General features: G+C 34.9%; 1 protein-coding gene across 3 annotated transcripts in view; it reads left to right on the top strand.

The window, feature by feature from the left end:
- Positions 1–17,502, top strand: part of TDRD3 (tudor domain containing 3) — a 110,767-nt gene that overhangs the window by 41,023 nt on the left and 52,242 nt on the right. For 2 of the 3 annotated variants that reach the window (XM_030036464.2, XM_041128676.1), the window contains exons 2-5: positions 2,583–2,667; positions 5,809–5,874; positions 14,570–14,730; positions 16,815–16,956. In XM_030036464.2, coding sequence (XP_029892324.1) covers positions 2,583–2,667; positions 5,809–5,874; positions 14,570–14,730; positions 16,815–16,956 — 454 coding nt within the window. Of the gene's footprint in view, positions 1–2,582; positions 2,668–5,808; positions 5,875–14,569; positions 14,731–16,814; positions 16,957–17,502 lie in introns of those variants that run through there. The other variant, XM_030036465.2, reaches the window with a different exon arrangement.

Raw genomic sequence — 17,502 nt, 5'->3', positions numbered from 1 at the left:
TAGAAAAACCAAACCAACCAACCCCAAACTATAAAATATCCCCCCCCCCCTTAAATGTTGACAGCCTTTGCTTTTTTGAAGACTATTTTAATAACCATTTTAATCAGTCTTTTGCTGAAAAGCTTTAGTGTTTGTTTAAATCAAACTAACGTTGGCAGAGATTTCAGTCAGGTGGGCAATGTTTCTGCTAAGTGCTGTTGCTTAAACTAGCACAAGTAAAAAATGAATAGTCTTTTCCAGTGGGTTTCTCTTTATCTTTCTGTCTCAAAAAAGCTCCAAAGTAATGAGACAAAGTAAACTGAAAATTTATATATAAAAATTTATAAACTCAAAATTTTGACTAAAGAAGAGTGGGATTTTGTCAGCTGTGATTCAGTCTTCACTTTGAAGTGAGAAAGTAAAACATGACTCGGCAGTGAATTTTGTGATAGCAGAATTAATCTTGTCCTACATAGGGAAAATTTAATTCTAGGTCAGGTTCTTGTTTATTCATGCTCTAAAAACATTTTTTTTTTTCCTTGCTGGAAAATGGTAGTGCTTACATCTAAATACTAGGCTGAGTAACTCTGTAAGAGAACTGGAGTCCTGCTAGCTTCAGTAGAATTGAAGAATGACTTCATTTACATTAGGAGCAGAAGATGCGGAATCTTTCCACGACTTGCCCGACAGTCTAAAACTCAGCTTATGAATTTTGCACTCCCTCTAACTCCTGGTGTTGAACTTGTGTTCATTTTTATGCTGAAGATGACAGAAGGTAAACTTGTAGAGTTTCTGATACTGCTCTTTCTAGGAAGTCTGTTGGTGTAATTAAACCCCAGTTGAAGCCTTGAGAGTAAGATAGTGCCTGTAGGATGTATCTGTTCTAGTTTCCTCTGGCACAGAGTGGAAATGCTGTTTTACTTTACTTTCTGTCTCCACCTAATGAGATCTGCTAATTCACAGTACTTACCTGAATCTTCACAGGTCATAGTACTTGAGGTCAGAGTCACTTAGCTGGGAAATCCTGCATTCCCATGCAGGCCACCAAAACTCGCCACCTTATTCTTCTCAAGCATCTGCCTTTTATATAAAAAATAAGATCGTTCCTTATGTTTTTATATATGCATTTTTTTCCCATTCAGTGCATCTGGGTTTGGGCTGTTTTGGTTTTGTTTCTTTTTTTTTTTTTTTTTTTTTTTTTTTTTTGGGTGATGGCTGTCTGGTCTCTCAGGGTTGGCTAGATGTCAGTGTCCAACTTGAATAGTTAGATCCCACCAAGTGTCTGGGTTAGAGCACAACTGGGATCATTAATTAGTCTGGGAACACTGGCAGGGCTGGAAAGGGTGATGTTAGTGTTACCTGGGCTAGAGTCAAAAAGGCCTGTTAAGAATACTTTCCTTCAAATGTTTTGCCTTGTTTATATGTTACACTGTGGATATTATCTTCTTTAAAAAGAAGTATTTCTTGAAGCACTCAGGAATATTTATTTTTAATATTTCTTAATGTATATTAAGCTTTATTTCTTAAATCATTCTTTCATTCTTTGGGGAATAGTGATTTCTTGGTATGTAGCTATTTAAAAGTTATTTGGGCAAGTACTGTGTTTCAGACTATCTAGCAAATATCAATTATTTAACGATTGCTGTGATGTATTTAAATAAAATGAAGAGCTGTGCAGAGAAAGCAGATTGCCAGCTACGTAAAAATGAGCTCTGTGGCTTTGAATAGGAAATATTAGGCAAAATGAATAACAAATGTCACAAATTCTGACCACTCAAGTTAAAAATATCTTTCTTTTTTTTTTTTTTAAGTGTTTTTCAAGGTTAGAATAGGTCAGCCCTTTTGAATTGATTAGCTGAATCCATTTAGAACTTCCTTAGTTTTCAGATGAGCAAATTTATTGTATGCTCACAGAATTTTTGCAGGAAGATACTGATCCTAGACTACCAGCATGAGGGTCACAAATGCTGTGTCCAAATGTGATTGTGGAGGAGATTTTCTATTCTTATTTAAACTTTTTCACCATATTTGACTACCAATTCACTGTAATGCGCTTCCATTTTTATCAGTTTCTTTGTAGCCCAGGCAAGCAAGAATACATTTTACAGGATGGCAGTGTTGTGTGCCCCAGCCCTTGAGGGCTTAACTGTACAATCTTGCTCTTTAGAAACAGCTGTGGTTGTGGTTTGTGCTGTGTGTGGGATGGTTTGTTTTGTTTTGCTTCTTCCTTGCAAGTGTGTGAGTGAAAGTATGCCACTTACATCAACTAAAGCCCGAATGGTTGATCTTGAAACCAGGTTCCTATAATTTGGGGGGGGGCGGGTGTGAGGAGCATAGTGTTACCATGTTTGACATAAACGGGATGATGGCTGTTCTTACTTTGTAAGTAAAGCTTTTTGTTTGTTTGTTTAGAAATTATGGAAGAAGTCTCTTACTTCAGTGTAAGGAAACTGATTACATGAAGTAGATTTAAAAATACTTAGAAAATTATGCTTCACCAGCACAAAAGATACAAACTAAAGAGAATAATCTTATATACAGAAAAAAATGTTTGCCTAATAGATACATCATGTGATATTCTAATATTGTTTTTTCTTTAACAGGTATCTTTCAGATGAAGGAATTGAAGCTTGCATAAGTTCCTCTGAAAAAGTTAATACAAATGACATTATCCTAGTTGCCCTTAATGTAAGTTATGATCGTGAAAACTTTTTGCTGACAAATCATGCTAAAAATGATGTATCTAATGGCTCAAGTGTTAGGTTTGTGTGGCTAATGAAGTGTACCGTTGTCTGTGTGATTCACGTAAAGGATAGAGTACCTTCTCTCTCCTTGCGTGTATGAGTTGTGAATTATATTTGGAAATAACACCTATTCCAAACTGTGGAACCTAGAGGAGAAAAATGAACATAATTTTTAGTAGGAAAATATTTTTATGATTATGAAATGTAAATCTAAAGTCAAACTATAAGCAGTAATAAAATCAGGAGTGCTGTGTATTGACATAAGTGTGAAATTGTAGTACAAAATATTAGTTTGTTGGGATGAATAAAACACCCTTACTTAGTTTGACTTCTGGACATGATATTCCTTCAAGCATATTCAAACTAATGGTGAATTTTCCTGTGACATGTACATATTTACGTAACTACAAACAGTTGTTGTTTTGGTTTTTTTTTTTTACTGTAGAAATCTGGATTAGTAGTCATTATTCCTGCGGACAAATAAATACAAAAATATACAAGATAGAGAAACAACTTGGAAGCAATAAACCTTAATACTTTTAAGGACTCCAGAAAAGTGTGCATGTGAATTCGTGTTTTTCAGAATTCTAGTACATTCATTGTTGGTAAACATTAGTAAGTCTGCTCCCTTTCAATAACATTGAAAAGAGGGCAGCTACTTAATCCATGTATTTACTTATTTTTAATTTATTCTATCAAAATCATGAGGGAGAGTTTGAGAATTTTACATTTTCTTTGTTTAAAACCTCTCAGTCATCCATACTCACAAGTTTTAAAGCTTGTATGTGCTGTATATGGATTTATGTAAACTTTGTCGTTTGTAATAACTATATGTAGTTCCAAGGGGAAAAACAATGTAGTAGAGCGCTTAAGAGAAAAGTAGTCTTTCTTAATGAAATTGTGAATGAGAATTGTTAGGGATTATTTTGTCCATCTTCAAGATTCAACCACTGTTGGTTTAAGGTGATACTCTGAAAAGAGTATCCCCTCTGTTCCTTTCATTTATTCTTTGAAGCACGTGTTCAATCACTCACGTATGCATGCACCAATTCATGTAATGAATTTGAAAAGAAGTAAAGCAAAATTATAATGCAAAAATGCAAATAATGTAATACAAAACATGCAGAGGGTAAGCATTTGGTTTCTGGACTGTAGTAGCATGCCTATATATATATCTGAGAGTGCATTACTGGTTTATAAAAAGGCAAATAAAATATTTCCAAGTTGCTGGGTATTACCCGCATGTAATTATATGCTGGAACAAGCACTAACATGATCATTTGAGCATGTATGTGTTGTATTTCCAGTTTCTTTGATACATAATAAAAATAAAATAAATCAGAGATGTTATGCAAGCACCCCAAACCCAGTTTTAATTGCTTATCAATATTTTTATCATTAAATCAGTTGTTTTGATGCCTCAAAGGTTAAGTTGCCTGTTGGGTAAGTAGGGAATAGCATTGTGGCTTGAACAACAGGATAACAGTGAATTTAGATTTCACTTCTTACAAATTCACAAATTCTTTCCTTGACTGCTAGAGATACATTTCAGGCAGAAGAAACCAAGAAGTCAACTGACCCTTTTTTTTCTGTGAATTGCTTAAATAAGTATGAAATAGACATAAATGTACCTTCAGTCCTTCAAATGTTTTTATTTTGTATAACATCGTGCAAAGAGTTTGTAAAAGTTGTGTCCTCTTCCTGCTGCTGTGATTGCAAAGCATCTTGCTGGAGACTTGTTAATTACATGGGTATGGAACATGTGGGAACAGTTTATAGGAACCTGTGTGCTAGTCAGAGATAAATAACTGACAGATGACAGATCAGTTCCCTCAGGTGGGCTCAGATTGAAAACGGAATGTGCTTTCTTATCACTATCTATGGCTATCTTGTGCAACAGAAAGTGGGTTGAGCATTTATCCACTCTATAGATACTCAGAGTAAATACCCTAAAAGAACATCCCTACAATTAGTTTTCCATTTGTAGGGTACCAATGTTTCTTGCTGAAAAACAAACTAAACCACTTGTTTAGTGTTTTAGATACTAAAATGTAGTGCTGCTCAGTTCTAGATTAGGATGTCAGAACAATAGTCCATTGGCATATATTCATGGCAAGTTAGTGTACAAGTTCTAGTAGTAATTACATCTAGCTCATCTTCTTTTGGAAGATCATAATAAATAAGAAGGGTTTTCAGCTTCAGTACAGTAATCTGCATCAGCATGTTCTATTTAAAACAACAGGCTTATTTCAAACAACGGAGTTTACAAGACATGGGTGTTTAGGCTGCACTGCTATGCTTTATTTTTTTTCTTAACAGATGTAAATGCACTAAAAAAACTAATGTGTAAAGTTTAATTAGTTTTTATACCATTTGCTGTTTTCATATGCTGCACCTTTTAGCCATCCGGTGCCTCCCTTTGTCACACATCACCCTGATTGATAATTCTTGTACAAACAGTGTTAGGTAAAGGAAAGTGCTTTTGTGGAGACTTGTTCCTTTGATCATATGAATTCTTCAGTTTAATGTTGTCAGTGGCCATGTTGCACAGTTGCTGAATAATGTCATGCAGCTGTCTACCTCACTTCCAAAAGAAGTAATCAGACATTTAAGTTAAAAAGCATTTAATGGAAATACGAGGTAAGCTTTTACTCCAGGTATAATTGCAAAAATCATCCCAAACTCTTATGAAGGATTTCTGCATGTAAAACCACGCAAATTTGAAATGCTTTTCTGTAAGTGCCAGATGGAGAGTGAAGAAAGAAGTTTACCTCTATTAAACCTCAGTTAAGTCTAATAATTCAACCTTACTTAGTCATTTTGTTTCATCTATTAAGAGCATTTTAATTATCTTTGAAAATGTGCTTAAAACAAGAATATCATTTAAAAAGCAAAAGAATATCTTTTGTAAACTCTTTTAGTTGAATTTTTTCATATGCAGTTAGAGGGATTTTTTTTTTTATAGTTTATAAATAGTTGGCATTATGGAAGAAATACCCTTCGTTTTCCTATTTTATGATGAAAACTTTTTTTGGAAACAAGATATTTTAGGTTAATATTCTCTTGTCTTCTGTATTAATTTCAGACAGATTTAAGAACGATTGGCAAGAAATTCCTCCCCAGTGACATCAATGGTGGAAAGGTGGAAAAGGTAGACAATATTTTTTACTTCACTTCTGTGTTCTGTGATTTCTGTGTGATGACAGCTTTCTATGATGCATTAGTCTCGTTTTGTCATTATTTCACATACAAAAGAACCCAATATTTGAGTATATTATAGGATAAATCTAGGAACATAATAGTTTTCCCACTAGTTTTCATAAAGAGGGGACTCTCTCTTTTTTTTTTATTTCTCCACTTTGAAATACTTAAATAAATGCAAACAACCCCAGCAACTTATTTTATCACTCAGAAGTCATTTAACCTGTTTGATCTTGATGTGGCATCAGAAGTTCCTTTTTTCCCCTCTTTTGTTCTTGCGAGGGCAACAAGGCAGGTTAGGAATAAAGCAAAGCAGCTGTATGGTTATGATACTTTATATGCTACAGAATAGTATTATACTCGAAACTTGGATGTGCTAGATTTTTAACATATGTTGTATGTTTAGATAAAAATTAAATTTGGCTCCTTCAGTACACCCTTCCTGTTTTCTTCCTCACATGCAGTTAAGAGAGTGGATAAATGAAGGAATTTAATTTTAAACCTAGTAGTAGTTCTCAATTCAAATTGTTATCCCTAACTTCCAAATATTGACAGTCTGTATCACTGATGTGAAAGTTCTGGCGAAACATACTTCATTACTGTTGAAATTCAAATAGTGATAAATCAAGGCGGGTTTGTTTTAAGAAAACAAGATTGATGAGAGAAGCTGTTAAGAGCTGTTTGGATTTGTTTTTTCTGCTGATGCTATTGTCTAAATGGAGTGGTGACTGCTGTAAATGCTGGCTTCTATAAGAACAACAACGGGAACATTATAATCAGATATGAAAAGCACACTGCAGAAATAGTGTATTGCAGGATCATAGTTTTTAGCTAGGCAGCAGTCTGTGCATGCAACATTTCTTACTAAACTAACTTTCTGGGAAAAGTTTTAACTTTATTTCTTACTATTTGGAGCTATGTTTTTTGCAGGTATTACTTAAAAAATCAAGGTGATATTTTATGAAACTGTTTATCTGTTTAGGTTTCTGGATAACTTGCTGTTAAAGATACTTCAGTGCTTAAATAATTTTTTACCACCTAAAAATTTGATTTAGCTGTTTCTTCTGTCTATGTTTTTAATATTTCTCTTCCTCTTCAGAATCCTGTTTTTGAAATATGGAAAACAAGCAAAATGATTGCTTTTTATGTCATCTGTTTTTGCATTGTTTGTTTCTCAGTTGCTTAATTGGAGTATTACTGAATTTTGCATTTCAGATCATGTAATATTCACAAGGTCCAAATGTAATCGGTCAAGTGTAACTCTGCAGAGTATTAAGGTTGTATGTGAAGTAATGTTTGCCTTATTTAGTTTTGCTGTTGAAACATGATTTCGGTTCAAAGTGACTTTAATAGTACTGTTTTTTCAGAGTTTTGTTGCATTATGGTACGATTTCTTTAGAGGTAGTTGTTCAGTTTTCATTTATCACTTGAGAATATACCTAGTAACTTGTCCTTTTCCTTTAGAGAGAATGTTTTAAAAATTTCTGTTGTCATTATGTATTTCAAGTGGTAAGTTAAAGGTAAAAGTGTCATTAATTTCATCAAAGCTTTGATGGACATTATATATGAGAATCTAAAATGTTTGCTTCTAATTTAGCTGCTCAAGTCACTGCTTTGGTTTTTCATGTGTCTCAGCTCAAAGTAGAGAAGGTGCAATTGTGCCATTCATTTCCACAAAATACAAAACGTCTGCACAAAAATGAGGGATGTGTGTTTGAAAACTATGGTGGTTAGTGCTTTGAAATACCTGTGAGATAACAGCTACCCTTTTGTGGGAAAAACCTTCTGCACCTGTATACACACAAATACATTTATATTTTGTAAAACTGAACATCTCAGAAAATGAAAAGGTGGAAAAGGTGAGAAAAGTCTAGTTCTACTTTAATTTTCAAGGATCCCTATTAAACTTGCTGCTGTCTCATGAGTGTATGTTCTGCTTTGTGGTACTGTGTGTCCTTTTGAGGGTTCTCATTTTAGTTACTGGCAGTACAGAACAGTACATATGTAGGATCCTAAATTAAAAAAAAAAAAAAAAAGGAACTGTTAGTGAATGGAGCTTGATAAATTTCCACATGGGATTGTCTTACAGTTGATAGAGATGGAGGACTGGATAATAGGGTTGAATGCTGCAGGAATCCAGTCCAATCCAAACTTTCTTTTGGAAAATTTGTTTGATTCAAGGTAATTCTGTTTCCCAGATTGTCAGAGAGTTGAGAGAGATCAGTGCTTACAGACTCCTTCCATTTTTAATGGTTAAAGAGTGAAAATACAGAGGAAAAGGGTATTTTTTTCTCTGAGGTGGTGACTTTTGACAACAGCAGGAATTTTGAGAAGCTGGAGGAAACAGGCAGGACAGAAGAAAACTATGTCCCCTAATGGTCTTTGTTAAAGACAAATGTTTGTTTAACAAATGGTGTTTGTTAAATCCTAGGGATTTACACACTTCTATCAGTATTGTTAAGGAGCCAGGGTTCTAGTAAAATTTAGTTTGGTCCTACTTTAATCAACTGTCTTTATTTGGATCATAGATCTTAGAAAATTATTCTAAAAAACCCCAAACCAAACCAAAAGAAATGCCTGCAAATCATTTGCTGGAGGATGATAATCCTCCAGGTTTTGAAAAGAAGTAATGATTGCACAGAAAAAGTCTGTGTTTTGAGAATGACTTGTATTTATAGTTTTTAGCTCAGACTGTTAGACAGTATGCTGAATCTTTGTTTTCTTAACTGTAGTGTTTCCTTTTTTTTGAGTAATATAAAGCAAATCTGACCACTTCATAAGTGCTGCTATTTAGCTTGCAATGTATACAAATATTTTGTTACAGAACTATGTGTTTATAAAGAAGAGTATTTGCTTTATGCAGGTAAAGGATACGGTTGGGACAGGAGTGACTTATTAATATAATCTCTCAGTTAAAAGTAGTCATTTGTGGTTCAAAAATGCTTCAGGAAACAATAGGAATTACGTGCTACTATTGTTCCTCTCATCCAAGACTAGGATCAGTATTAGTTATCTGTATCTTGAGAACATATGATGTATTTCCATCTTGCATAGAAAATTATTTTGTAGTATTAGTGTAATAGGGAAATATTTGCATAAAAGCTGGCATAGAGTCCTAGTGTGAAACAACATGAGTATTTGACCAATATAGGTGGTTATCAACTTCAGTCATTAATACACAAAAATGTTTTAGTCACTAATTTGTATCTGTGTTTTGTATGGATTAAAAAAAAATCAATAATACCAGTATTAACCACAAGATGGCCACATTTGCATAGGATTTGAAAAAGCTGAACCCTCCTATTTCCATCCAGGTGACTATAGACCATAAATATATGTTAAGTGTTTTTAATGGAATAAAAATGCAGAGAAGACTATAAAGTTATAACGTATAATTTAGTAATGATGTTATGTTTAAGGAGTAACTGGTTTTCTTTTGAGTATATATGTTCTATTACCATGGAAACATTCATTCCAGAAGAAGCATTCAGGAAGGATTTAATTTCTGAGCTCAAAGAGATGCTTTCTGAGTTGCAACAGATTGATAGTATGCAGCTGAAACATAAGTTGCCAGTGATTCCAATTCCTGTTTAAGGTTACTCATACACTTCCCAATTTCTGTCTCATTACTTTAATATGAATAACTGTGCTTTGTTGCCTTTCAGTGTTTCTTTGATTGTGGATTTTGGTTTCCTGCAGGCTTTTTTTTTTTTTTTTTTTTTTTTTTTTTTTAAATTATTTAAAGGATGATCAGATTTGCTGTTCCAGTTAGAACTTAAAAAAATCCCCTCCAGTCTTCAGGTGCTTGTCTTCACCTTCCAGTGAGAGCGGTTGCTACATCAGGTCTGCTGATGTAACTGTGCTTGAAACTGCATGCGTCAAAAATTATCCTACATATTTCTAGTTGATTGTTTGTATTTTTTCCAGTTGAGATGATTTTGACAAGACTATGTGTGAGGTAATGCTGACAGAGCGAACTGAGTCATAGTCTTTTTAGAAATTGCTGTTTGGCAGCCTTAGGTAAGCTGTGGGCCTTGAGCTCTTCACCTTCATCAGTGTTTTGATTGTGTTCTTAGCTCCTAATGCCTATTTCAGGAGCTCTTAAAAAGGCATGATTACTTCCATATTTTTGAGAAAAAGTATACAGTGTTAGATATAATGAGCTAAATCTTTGTGAGAAGCCGACTAGTTTTTGGTTTCAGACCAGTTTGTGTCAAAGCAAAGCCTCTAGGAAGACAGTGCACTAAAAGTCTTGAAAAGAGTAGAATAGTCTAGTTGCTATATTGCAAAACTTGTTGAAAATTATTAGGCAGCTATTAGGCATTGTTTGAAATTCTGTCTCTAACTTAGGGATCTGAAGAGATTGATTTATTAGAACACTATTTTCTACCTTGATCACATTGGCAATTATACTTCTAGATATTTTGACACCCTAGCTTGATCTGGAGCATCTCCTCTCATTCAGAGGATGGCAGTAGTGGTTTAATCCCTGTTTGTGAGCAGTAATGTCTTAATTAGCAGACATTGAGGCCGGTGTAAGCACTGTTTGAAGAGCATAGATACAGAATAGTTTTATTGACTTTCTGGATGTGCTGGAAAGGCTATTGTTTTGTTGTAGATAGATAGTATCTCCAAGTGTTGATCAGTTATTCCCCTCCACTCAATGTGTAGAGTTAGTATTTCAGAATTTTTTTTTTTTCTGAACATGACATGTTGTAAATATTAGATTTGTTTCGTCATATTGAGGAAGCCTATAAGCTAACTGCACATGAGCGAATGATGTTTTAATGAATTTAAACTATGTCCAGAAAGACCCAAGTATATTCTATCTATATGATAGCGTGGATATTTGTGCACTTCGGGTTTTTTGTTTGGTTTTTATTTGTTTTTTTTCTTTCCAAGTCATGTGTGTTCTTGAATTAACGCTGATAAGTTTTGTGGATAAAGGAGTGGGATGTGGTATGTCTCAATAACTTTTGATTAAACTTTCATTTCCAGTCATTCCTGTTATGCTTCTTTCTGCTGTTTCAAATTTCAGATTCTGACTTACCCAGGAGTTTTCCCATGCGTTAATGTAAAAGCTACAGTATGAAAATTTTAATGCCATTATACAGTATAAGATATTGTTGTTATATTTTTCACCTTGAAAAAGTAGGCAGAGCGTTCATTACGGGATTAATGACGGATAAAGCTAGTCTTCATTCCTAAATTCATTTAGCCTATGTTGTGTACTTTTATTTGCATCCTTTAGACTCTAATCACTGAAAGCTGTTTATACTACTACTTTGGCACATAAAATGCAATTTCTTTATTTTTCTACTTGTTTCTCTTCTTTAAATGTTTTGGGTTTTGTTTTTGTTTTTTTTAAATTAAAGTCATCTGAACCACTTTTCATAGCATTCTAGCCTTAACGTGTGCAGTTGCTTGTCCACTTTGTAAATGCTTCTGGAGAGAGCAAGCTACAGCTGCACTATTTGGAACTTAAGAATGAAGGCATTACTTAAATAATAATATGGGATTGTATACAAGAAAACAGACGCAGGATCACAGAGTGGTTGAGGCTGGAAGGGACCAGATGAGGCCGTCTGGTCCAATGCCCCTGCTCAAGCAGGGCCACATAGAGCTGGGTGCCCAGGACTATGTCCAGATGACTTTTCAGTATCTTCTAAGATGGTGATTCTACAGCCTCCCTGGGCAGCCTGTTCTAGTGCTCGATCACCCTCACAGTAAAAGAGTTTTTTTCTTCATGTTCAGATGGAGCCTCCAGTGTTTCACTTTGCGCCCATTGTCATTCTCCAGGCTGAACAGTCCCAGTTCTCTCATCCTTGCCTCCTAAGAGAGATGTTCCAGTCCCTTAATCATCTCTGTGGCCCTTCGTGTCCATCCTGTTATAAGTTTGGTCTTTTCCACGAGATCCATGGAAAGGTTGGACTTGATGGGCCATTGAGTTACACTACAGTGGCCCATCAGTCAGTGTTTTAAGAGTTCTGGACTTTGCTACCGTCTCCATTATGGGCTGTTTGTTAGGGTTTCTGTATCTGTGTATTTAATGTATTACTTTTCACCTTCTCATCTGTTTCTTATGCTGAATAGCCACTAACCTTTACAAAGTGTGGTAAAATGTACAAACCTTTACAAAGCCATTAATCTTTACAAAACATGTATCCTTTCATTCCAGATAATACTACAGTTTTGTCAAATTGCAATCCCTTTTTTTAAAGAGTAGAGGTTGTAGAAGTGTTGAAAGAAAGAACTTGCTCTAATCACAAGCCAAACATATTGTCCATTTTTAGAAATAATTAAACTGATTTAGCTGATGTCTTGAAATGTTTTCTCTTTCATCTGGTTTCACCTGGAATCCAGTGTTGGTTGTCGTTGTTCTGCAGGAAAACTGATTTTCTTTTCTCCTGTCGTTTTCTCCTGTGCTTGTTTTATGTGATGAGAGGGGAAATAAGCTGAACTGGAACTGGGAGATGTGGATGCTCTAAGGTCTTGATTAAGTCCATAAAAATAATCGTGGTGTTAATGTGGTGTATATTTGTGAAAAGTACATGCTTCCATTCCTCTTTTGCACCTGTTTTCTGAAGTGAGGGGTAATTTTCTTCGTTAAAGCAGCAGACACTATTGTCCAAGCTCAACAAATGTGCAGCTCTGCTTTATTATAGTGTGTGCTTGACACTGTAGGCACAAACCCCTGAACATATTGGCATGTATATTCCTAGTTAGCCTAGCCCTCATTTCTTTGCACTCCAGTTTTTTTGAGGGATCTACCAAACAATTGTTTAAAACCAAAACCAAGTACTTAGAACTAGAATTTGCTCAACATCTCTGAAAGAAATTGCCATCATAGTAAAGCTACTATTCAGCTGATTGACAAAGCTAGTTGTGGTTAACTAGAAATGCTTCTTAGTTGACTAGTGTTTCTTCATCTTTACTTTGAAAACATTGTATAATGTTAAAAACTGTTAGCATTAATTTATGACAAGCATAGACTTCTGTTGAAGCAACACATGAGTGTGGCACTGTGTTTGATTGAGTACTATAGAAAGAATCATTCGTACAAAAACTCGAGAATTTTTTTTTTTGTGGCTTCTTTGCTGTAGTTAACTGAGAGGGGAGAGGAACTTGTTTTCATACTATGCATTAGATTATCCAGTTTTCTTCTGTTTGAAATAAAGGGGAAAAATTTCCATTTGTATGAGAAACAGAATTGGTCTTTTAATTGTTACTGAAAGAAATAAGGTTCAGTCAGCATTTGCTAAAAATACTGTTGTTCTTATTTATGCCCTTTTCTTCAAACATTCAGTATTGAAGAAAAAACATAAGAAAGCTTCAAGTTTCAGTAGATTCCAAATAAACAACTTCTTCAGCTTTTGAGAAATCCTCCATCCCAGATACTGTATTTTCCATGGTTTGATTTGAAGTCATAAACAATGCAGGTGCCTGCAAATTTTAAATTTATTTGAAAGTGTCAAGAATAGGAAAATTACGTAGAAAATTTAGTTTATATTACCAGCTGTTGTCTCAAGATCACAAAACCATTTAGGAAGTGAACTGCATGGGGTGCTGCTTTTGCTCTTTTTAGTGGCCATTTTCCTTCTCTTAGTACAATTTCATGCTTTGTTGATATTCTGAAGTACTTTCTCTTTTGTTCTCATCTTAAAGTTTCTGCTCCTCATCTTCTAATTTATCTAGTTTCACTGCTTCTATTTTACTTACTAATTTCTCTTTTCTTTTTACATATTTACCTCCTGGTTACCTGCTCTCATTTTGTGTTCTTCTGGGCTACCTACTCTGTTTCTGAAAGGGAAGAAGCTGATGAAATGTACACTTTTTCATCTTTTCTGCTGTCTTGTAGGTGCTCGAGATCAGTTGAGCGGCAACTGATTATTCATTTTTATTTCTCAGAGGGATCAAAATGACTGTGTACTCAGCTATAACTGAAATGTGATGAAGTGGTTTGGTTGGTGGGTTTCAGTTTGGTTTTTTTTTGTGGTGGGTTGTTTTTTTGTTTTTCAGGGTTTTTGTGTTTTATTTTGTTTTTTATTGTAACATAAACTGTGAAGTGTATAGGAGTATATGCTGCATTTTTAGGTAACCAACAGATAGTGATGTCTCTTGAGGTTGTTATGTTCTGATTGCACCTCTGTTTGAAGAAGCTGTGTTTCTAGTTAGTGTTTACAAAGTGGTTGCACTCGAAATGTACTCTTGATACAACCAGATAGTCTTCGAAGGTGTTTTTTTCTTTCTTTAGAACACTTTGTTGATGAGACCCTGCGGTACAGCATGTGAAATCTTATCTGGACTCCATAGTATGTTGGAAGTGACAATATTGGTTTTTTTGTTTCGTCCGTGTCCCGTCCCCCCATGTCCTCCCCCCCCCCCCCCCCCCCCCCCCCTTTTCATTCACTTCTTTTCCATAATCGGTATCGCAGAGATGTATGCAGCATCACAACTGTTTCTCTGAAAAAGCCATTTTTATCATGCTTTAGAACATACAGTACATGAGTGACAGAAATTGAACATGACTGCCTGATCAAATTACACTTTCCTTTGCCTGGGGGCATCTGTTAGTGTGTCTAGATATTACAGTGTGTTTGCTTAATGGTGTTAACAGTTTTGTCTTTTCTGTTTTGCCTATATAGCTGGAAGGGCCGTGTGTTCTGCAAATACAGAAAATACGCAATGTTGCTGCACCAAAGGATAATGAAGAATCTCAGGCTGCTCCCAGAATGTTACGTTTACAGATGACCGATGGACACACAAGCTGCACAGCTATAGAATACAGTAGCATGTCAAAAATAAGGTGAACACAACTTTCTTTTCAAAGTTTTGCTTTGCTACTTAAATGTCCTTAAAATAACAGAAATGCCCTTAGTAATATATGGAAAAATTGCTTGACAAAACAGGCTTCCTTCTCAAGTTTTATATATAAAGGAAAACCTTAAATTCAGCATGCAAAGGTGTATATGAATGTAATTTACAATACCGTTTATGCTGAAGTGCGTAATGGAAGAAAGTGGATTTTGGCAGCCGTCTGCTGAGTTGGAGTTGACATGGCATGCAGCATTTTGGGTGTGTGCAAACTTGAGCCAAATTCCCAATTTTTAGTAGTAGCGGATCTTTTGCCTGACTTTGGTAGCAGGAATGTCACAGGCCTGACACACCTAACTTACTGCAACTAGTGCTGCTTTACCATGGGCAAGGCTCTCACTTGGATTGAATTAGTAAATAGTCTTCAGTTATATATGAAGGGTAAGAGAGCTAATTACTGTTTAACATGAGGATTTTTGTGTGTTTGGTTATGAAGATGCTGAAAATTTGTGTTTAGTCTCTGGAGTCATGGTGTGCTTTGCTCTTCACTCTAGTTCAGATTACTCTGATTTAAAAAATATCTTCTTCCTCTCTCTGCTAGCTGCAACAGTTAGATGTAGGTACATACATCATTTTTGAACGTCATCTTTTACTGTTAAACTGCTCCTGAGCAGGAGCCAGCTTGCAGTTTAGAGTGATGCTCTCTTAAAAGGGAGAACACTTAATGATATTTTAATTTTAGCTTGAGGCAGCAGAACTTGGAGTATTATATTCCAACATGAATATAGAGAGCAGAAACGGAAGGCAAACAGGCTTGAAAGCTTTTAGATAAAATCTCAAAAATGTCAGAGAACTCATCACTGTAGTTGATGATGGGAGCTCTTCTTTTCAAGTAACATTGTATAAAAATTTAATTTGTGTTGTATGTGGTTGTTTCAGGTTTGAAGTTGGGCTATTAACCTGGAATAATATGCTGCTTCAATACATAGTGTTTCTTTAAATAAATGATTAAATAAAAATCACAGTTTTCTTTTAAAATAGAAGTTCTTCATGACTGGGGTTTCCATTTACCCCTCACCCCCTCTTTGCATAATTTTCGTTTTTTGCCATATTTCTTGTCTATTTTTTCTGATCTCATTTTCTTTGCATTTATCAGAACAATACTGAAAATCCATGAATATTGCTAAGGTTAATGCCACTAGTGCTGAAATTGGCTGACTCCACTGTGAATGTTCTTTACCATGTGGTATGGTCCTGTGATTGCAACAATAGCTTTAGCATATTTTAAAGAGGGTATTGTGTCTCAGTTGAAAGGTTATAACTGACTCTGTCCTGTTTCTCACAAGAAAAATCAGTTTCCAGATTGTGCTGCTTGTCATACCTTTCAATTACGGATTGGAGATGCATGATTCTTTTATGCATCTGCTGTTGTTTTTCACAGGGTAGATTCACATGAAAAAAGGTGAGGTACCTCCTTGTGGGAGTTGACCACAGAGAGCATCCATATGTTTTTAAATGATAGAGTAACGAGAGAAGCAGCACTACAAGATGCATGTTTTTTATATTTATTCTGGTACAGTCCTGGCTGTTAGTAATGTATAGAAAGCTTCTTTTCTAATAGCTCTTTGTTTTCTCCTAAGTTAAATGTCTAAAACAAATGAGATGATTAACCATCTGGAGATACTCTATTTATTAGCTATAAATACATCCTAGGATGAGGAACTTATTCTTAGACGACTGACTCTGAGATATCTTCTGTTAGTCTAAACAAATCACATCCTTAGTGTGGTATTGTTAAATTGGATTTTAACCAAACAGACAATTTGCAAACATTCATCTCTGTTAGAATCTAATTTGCAATATGGCATTTTTGTGTAATGAATGGGAAGTGTTCCAATAAAGCTATTGAAAAGTACTGTTCATACTGAAGGAATTATTGCAAAAGTTTTTGATGCTAATTTTTTATTATGAAATACAACATTGTTGGAAGTGTAATAAGAGTAGAGTTTTATATGTTTTTGGTGGCAGAATATTAATAAATGTATTTGAAATATTTGGCTTTGTTTCTACTTCTAGTCTGAACACTCCACCTGGAACAAAAATTAAGCTTTCAGGAATTGTTGAAGTGAGAAATGGATTCTTGCTGTTGGATGACAGTAACACAGCAGTTCTCGGGGGTGAAGTGGAGCATCTTATAGAAAAGTGGGAATTACAAAGGGTGAGGTAACACCACTCAAAATGCTTGTCTTACAGGATGCATATTACATTTAATGACACCAGGCTTAATGTGTTGACTGTGAACTTTCATATGATAAGCTTTTAGAACTTTACTGTCCCAATATTTTCAGGGATGCAGGCAAATATATATAAATAGGTCTTATATATGATTTTGTAAATGAAGAAATTATAAGTGATCTTTGCATGGGAACTGATTCCTTTTGTAGTCTGTAGGGATTGAAAATATTAAACAAACGTATTAAACTTATTTTAGTGCAGTCATGGGTTGTTGCTTTCCTAAACAGTGTATTTGGTACCAAAATATTACGGAATGATGCCTTTTACAACTACCATCTGCAGACTGTATATTTTTGAGGCAAAAAAAAATGTGGTAAGTGTACGGAAAGCATTGAAGTTGGTAACCTTAAGTATGAATTCTGTATTGCAGATTTCATCGGTGCTTTAGGTGGGTTTGTGATTAGAAAGACAAATAGGAGGTTTTAAAATCTTTCTACAAGCCATAAATACTTGTAAGCCCCTTTACTCT

This window comes from Aquila chrysaetos, chromosome 14 (genome assembly GCF_900496995.4).
Source record: "Aquila chrysaetos chrysaetos chromosome 14, bAquChr1.4, whole genome shotgun sequence".
Classification (NCBI taxonomy): Eukaryota; Metazoa; Chordata; class Aves; order Accipitriformes; family Accipitridae; genus Aquila; species Aquila chrysaetos.
Note: the sequence above shows the minus strand (reverse complement) of the source record. Positions and strands in the feature narration are given on the sequence as shown.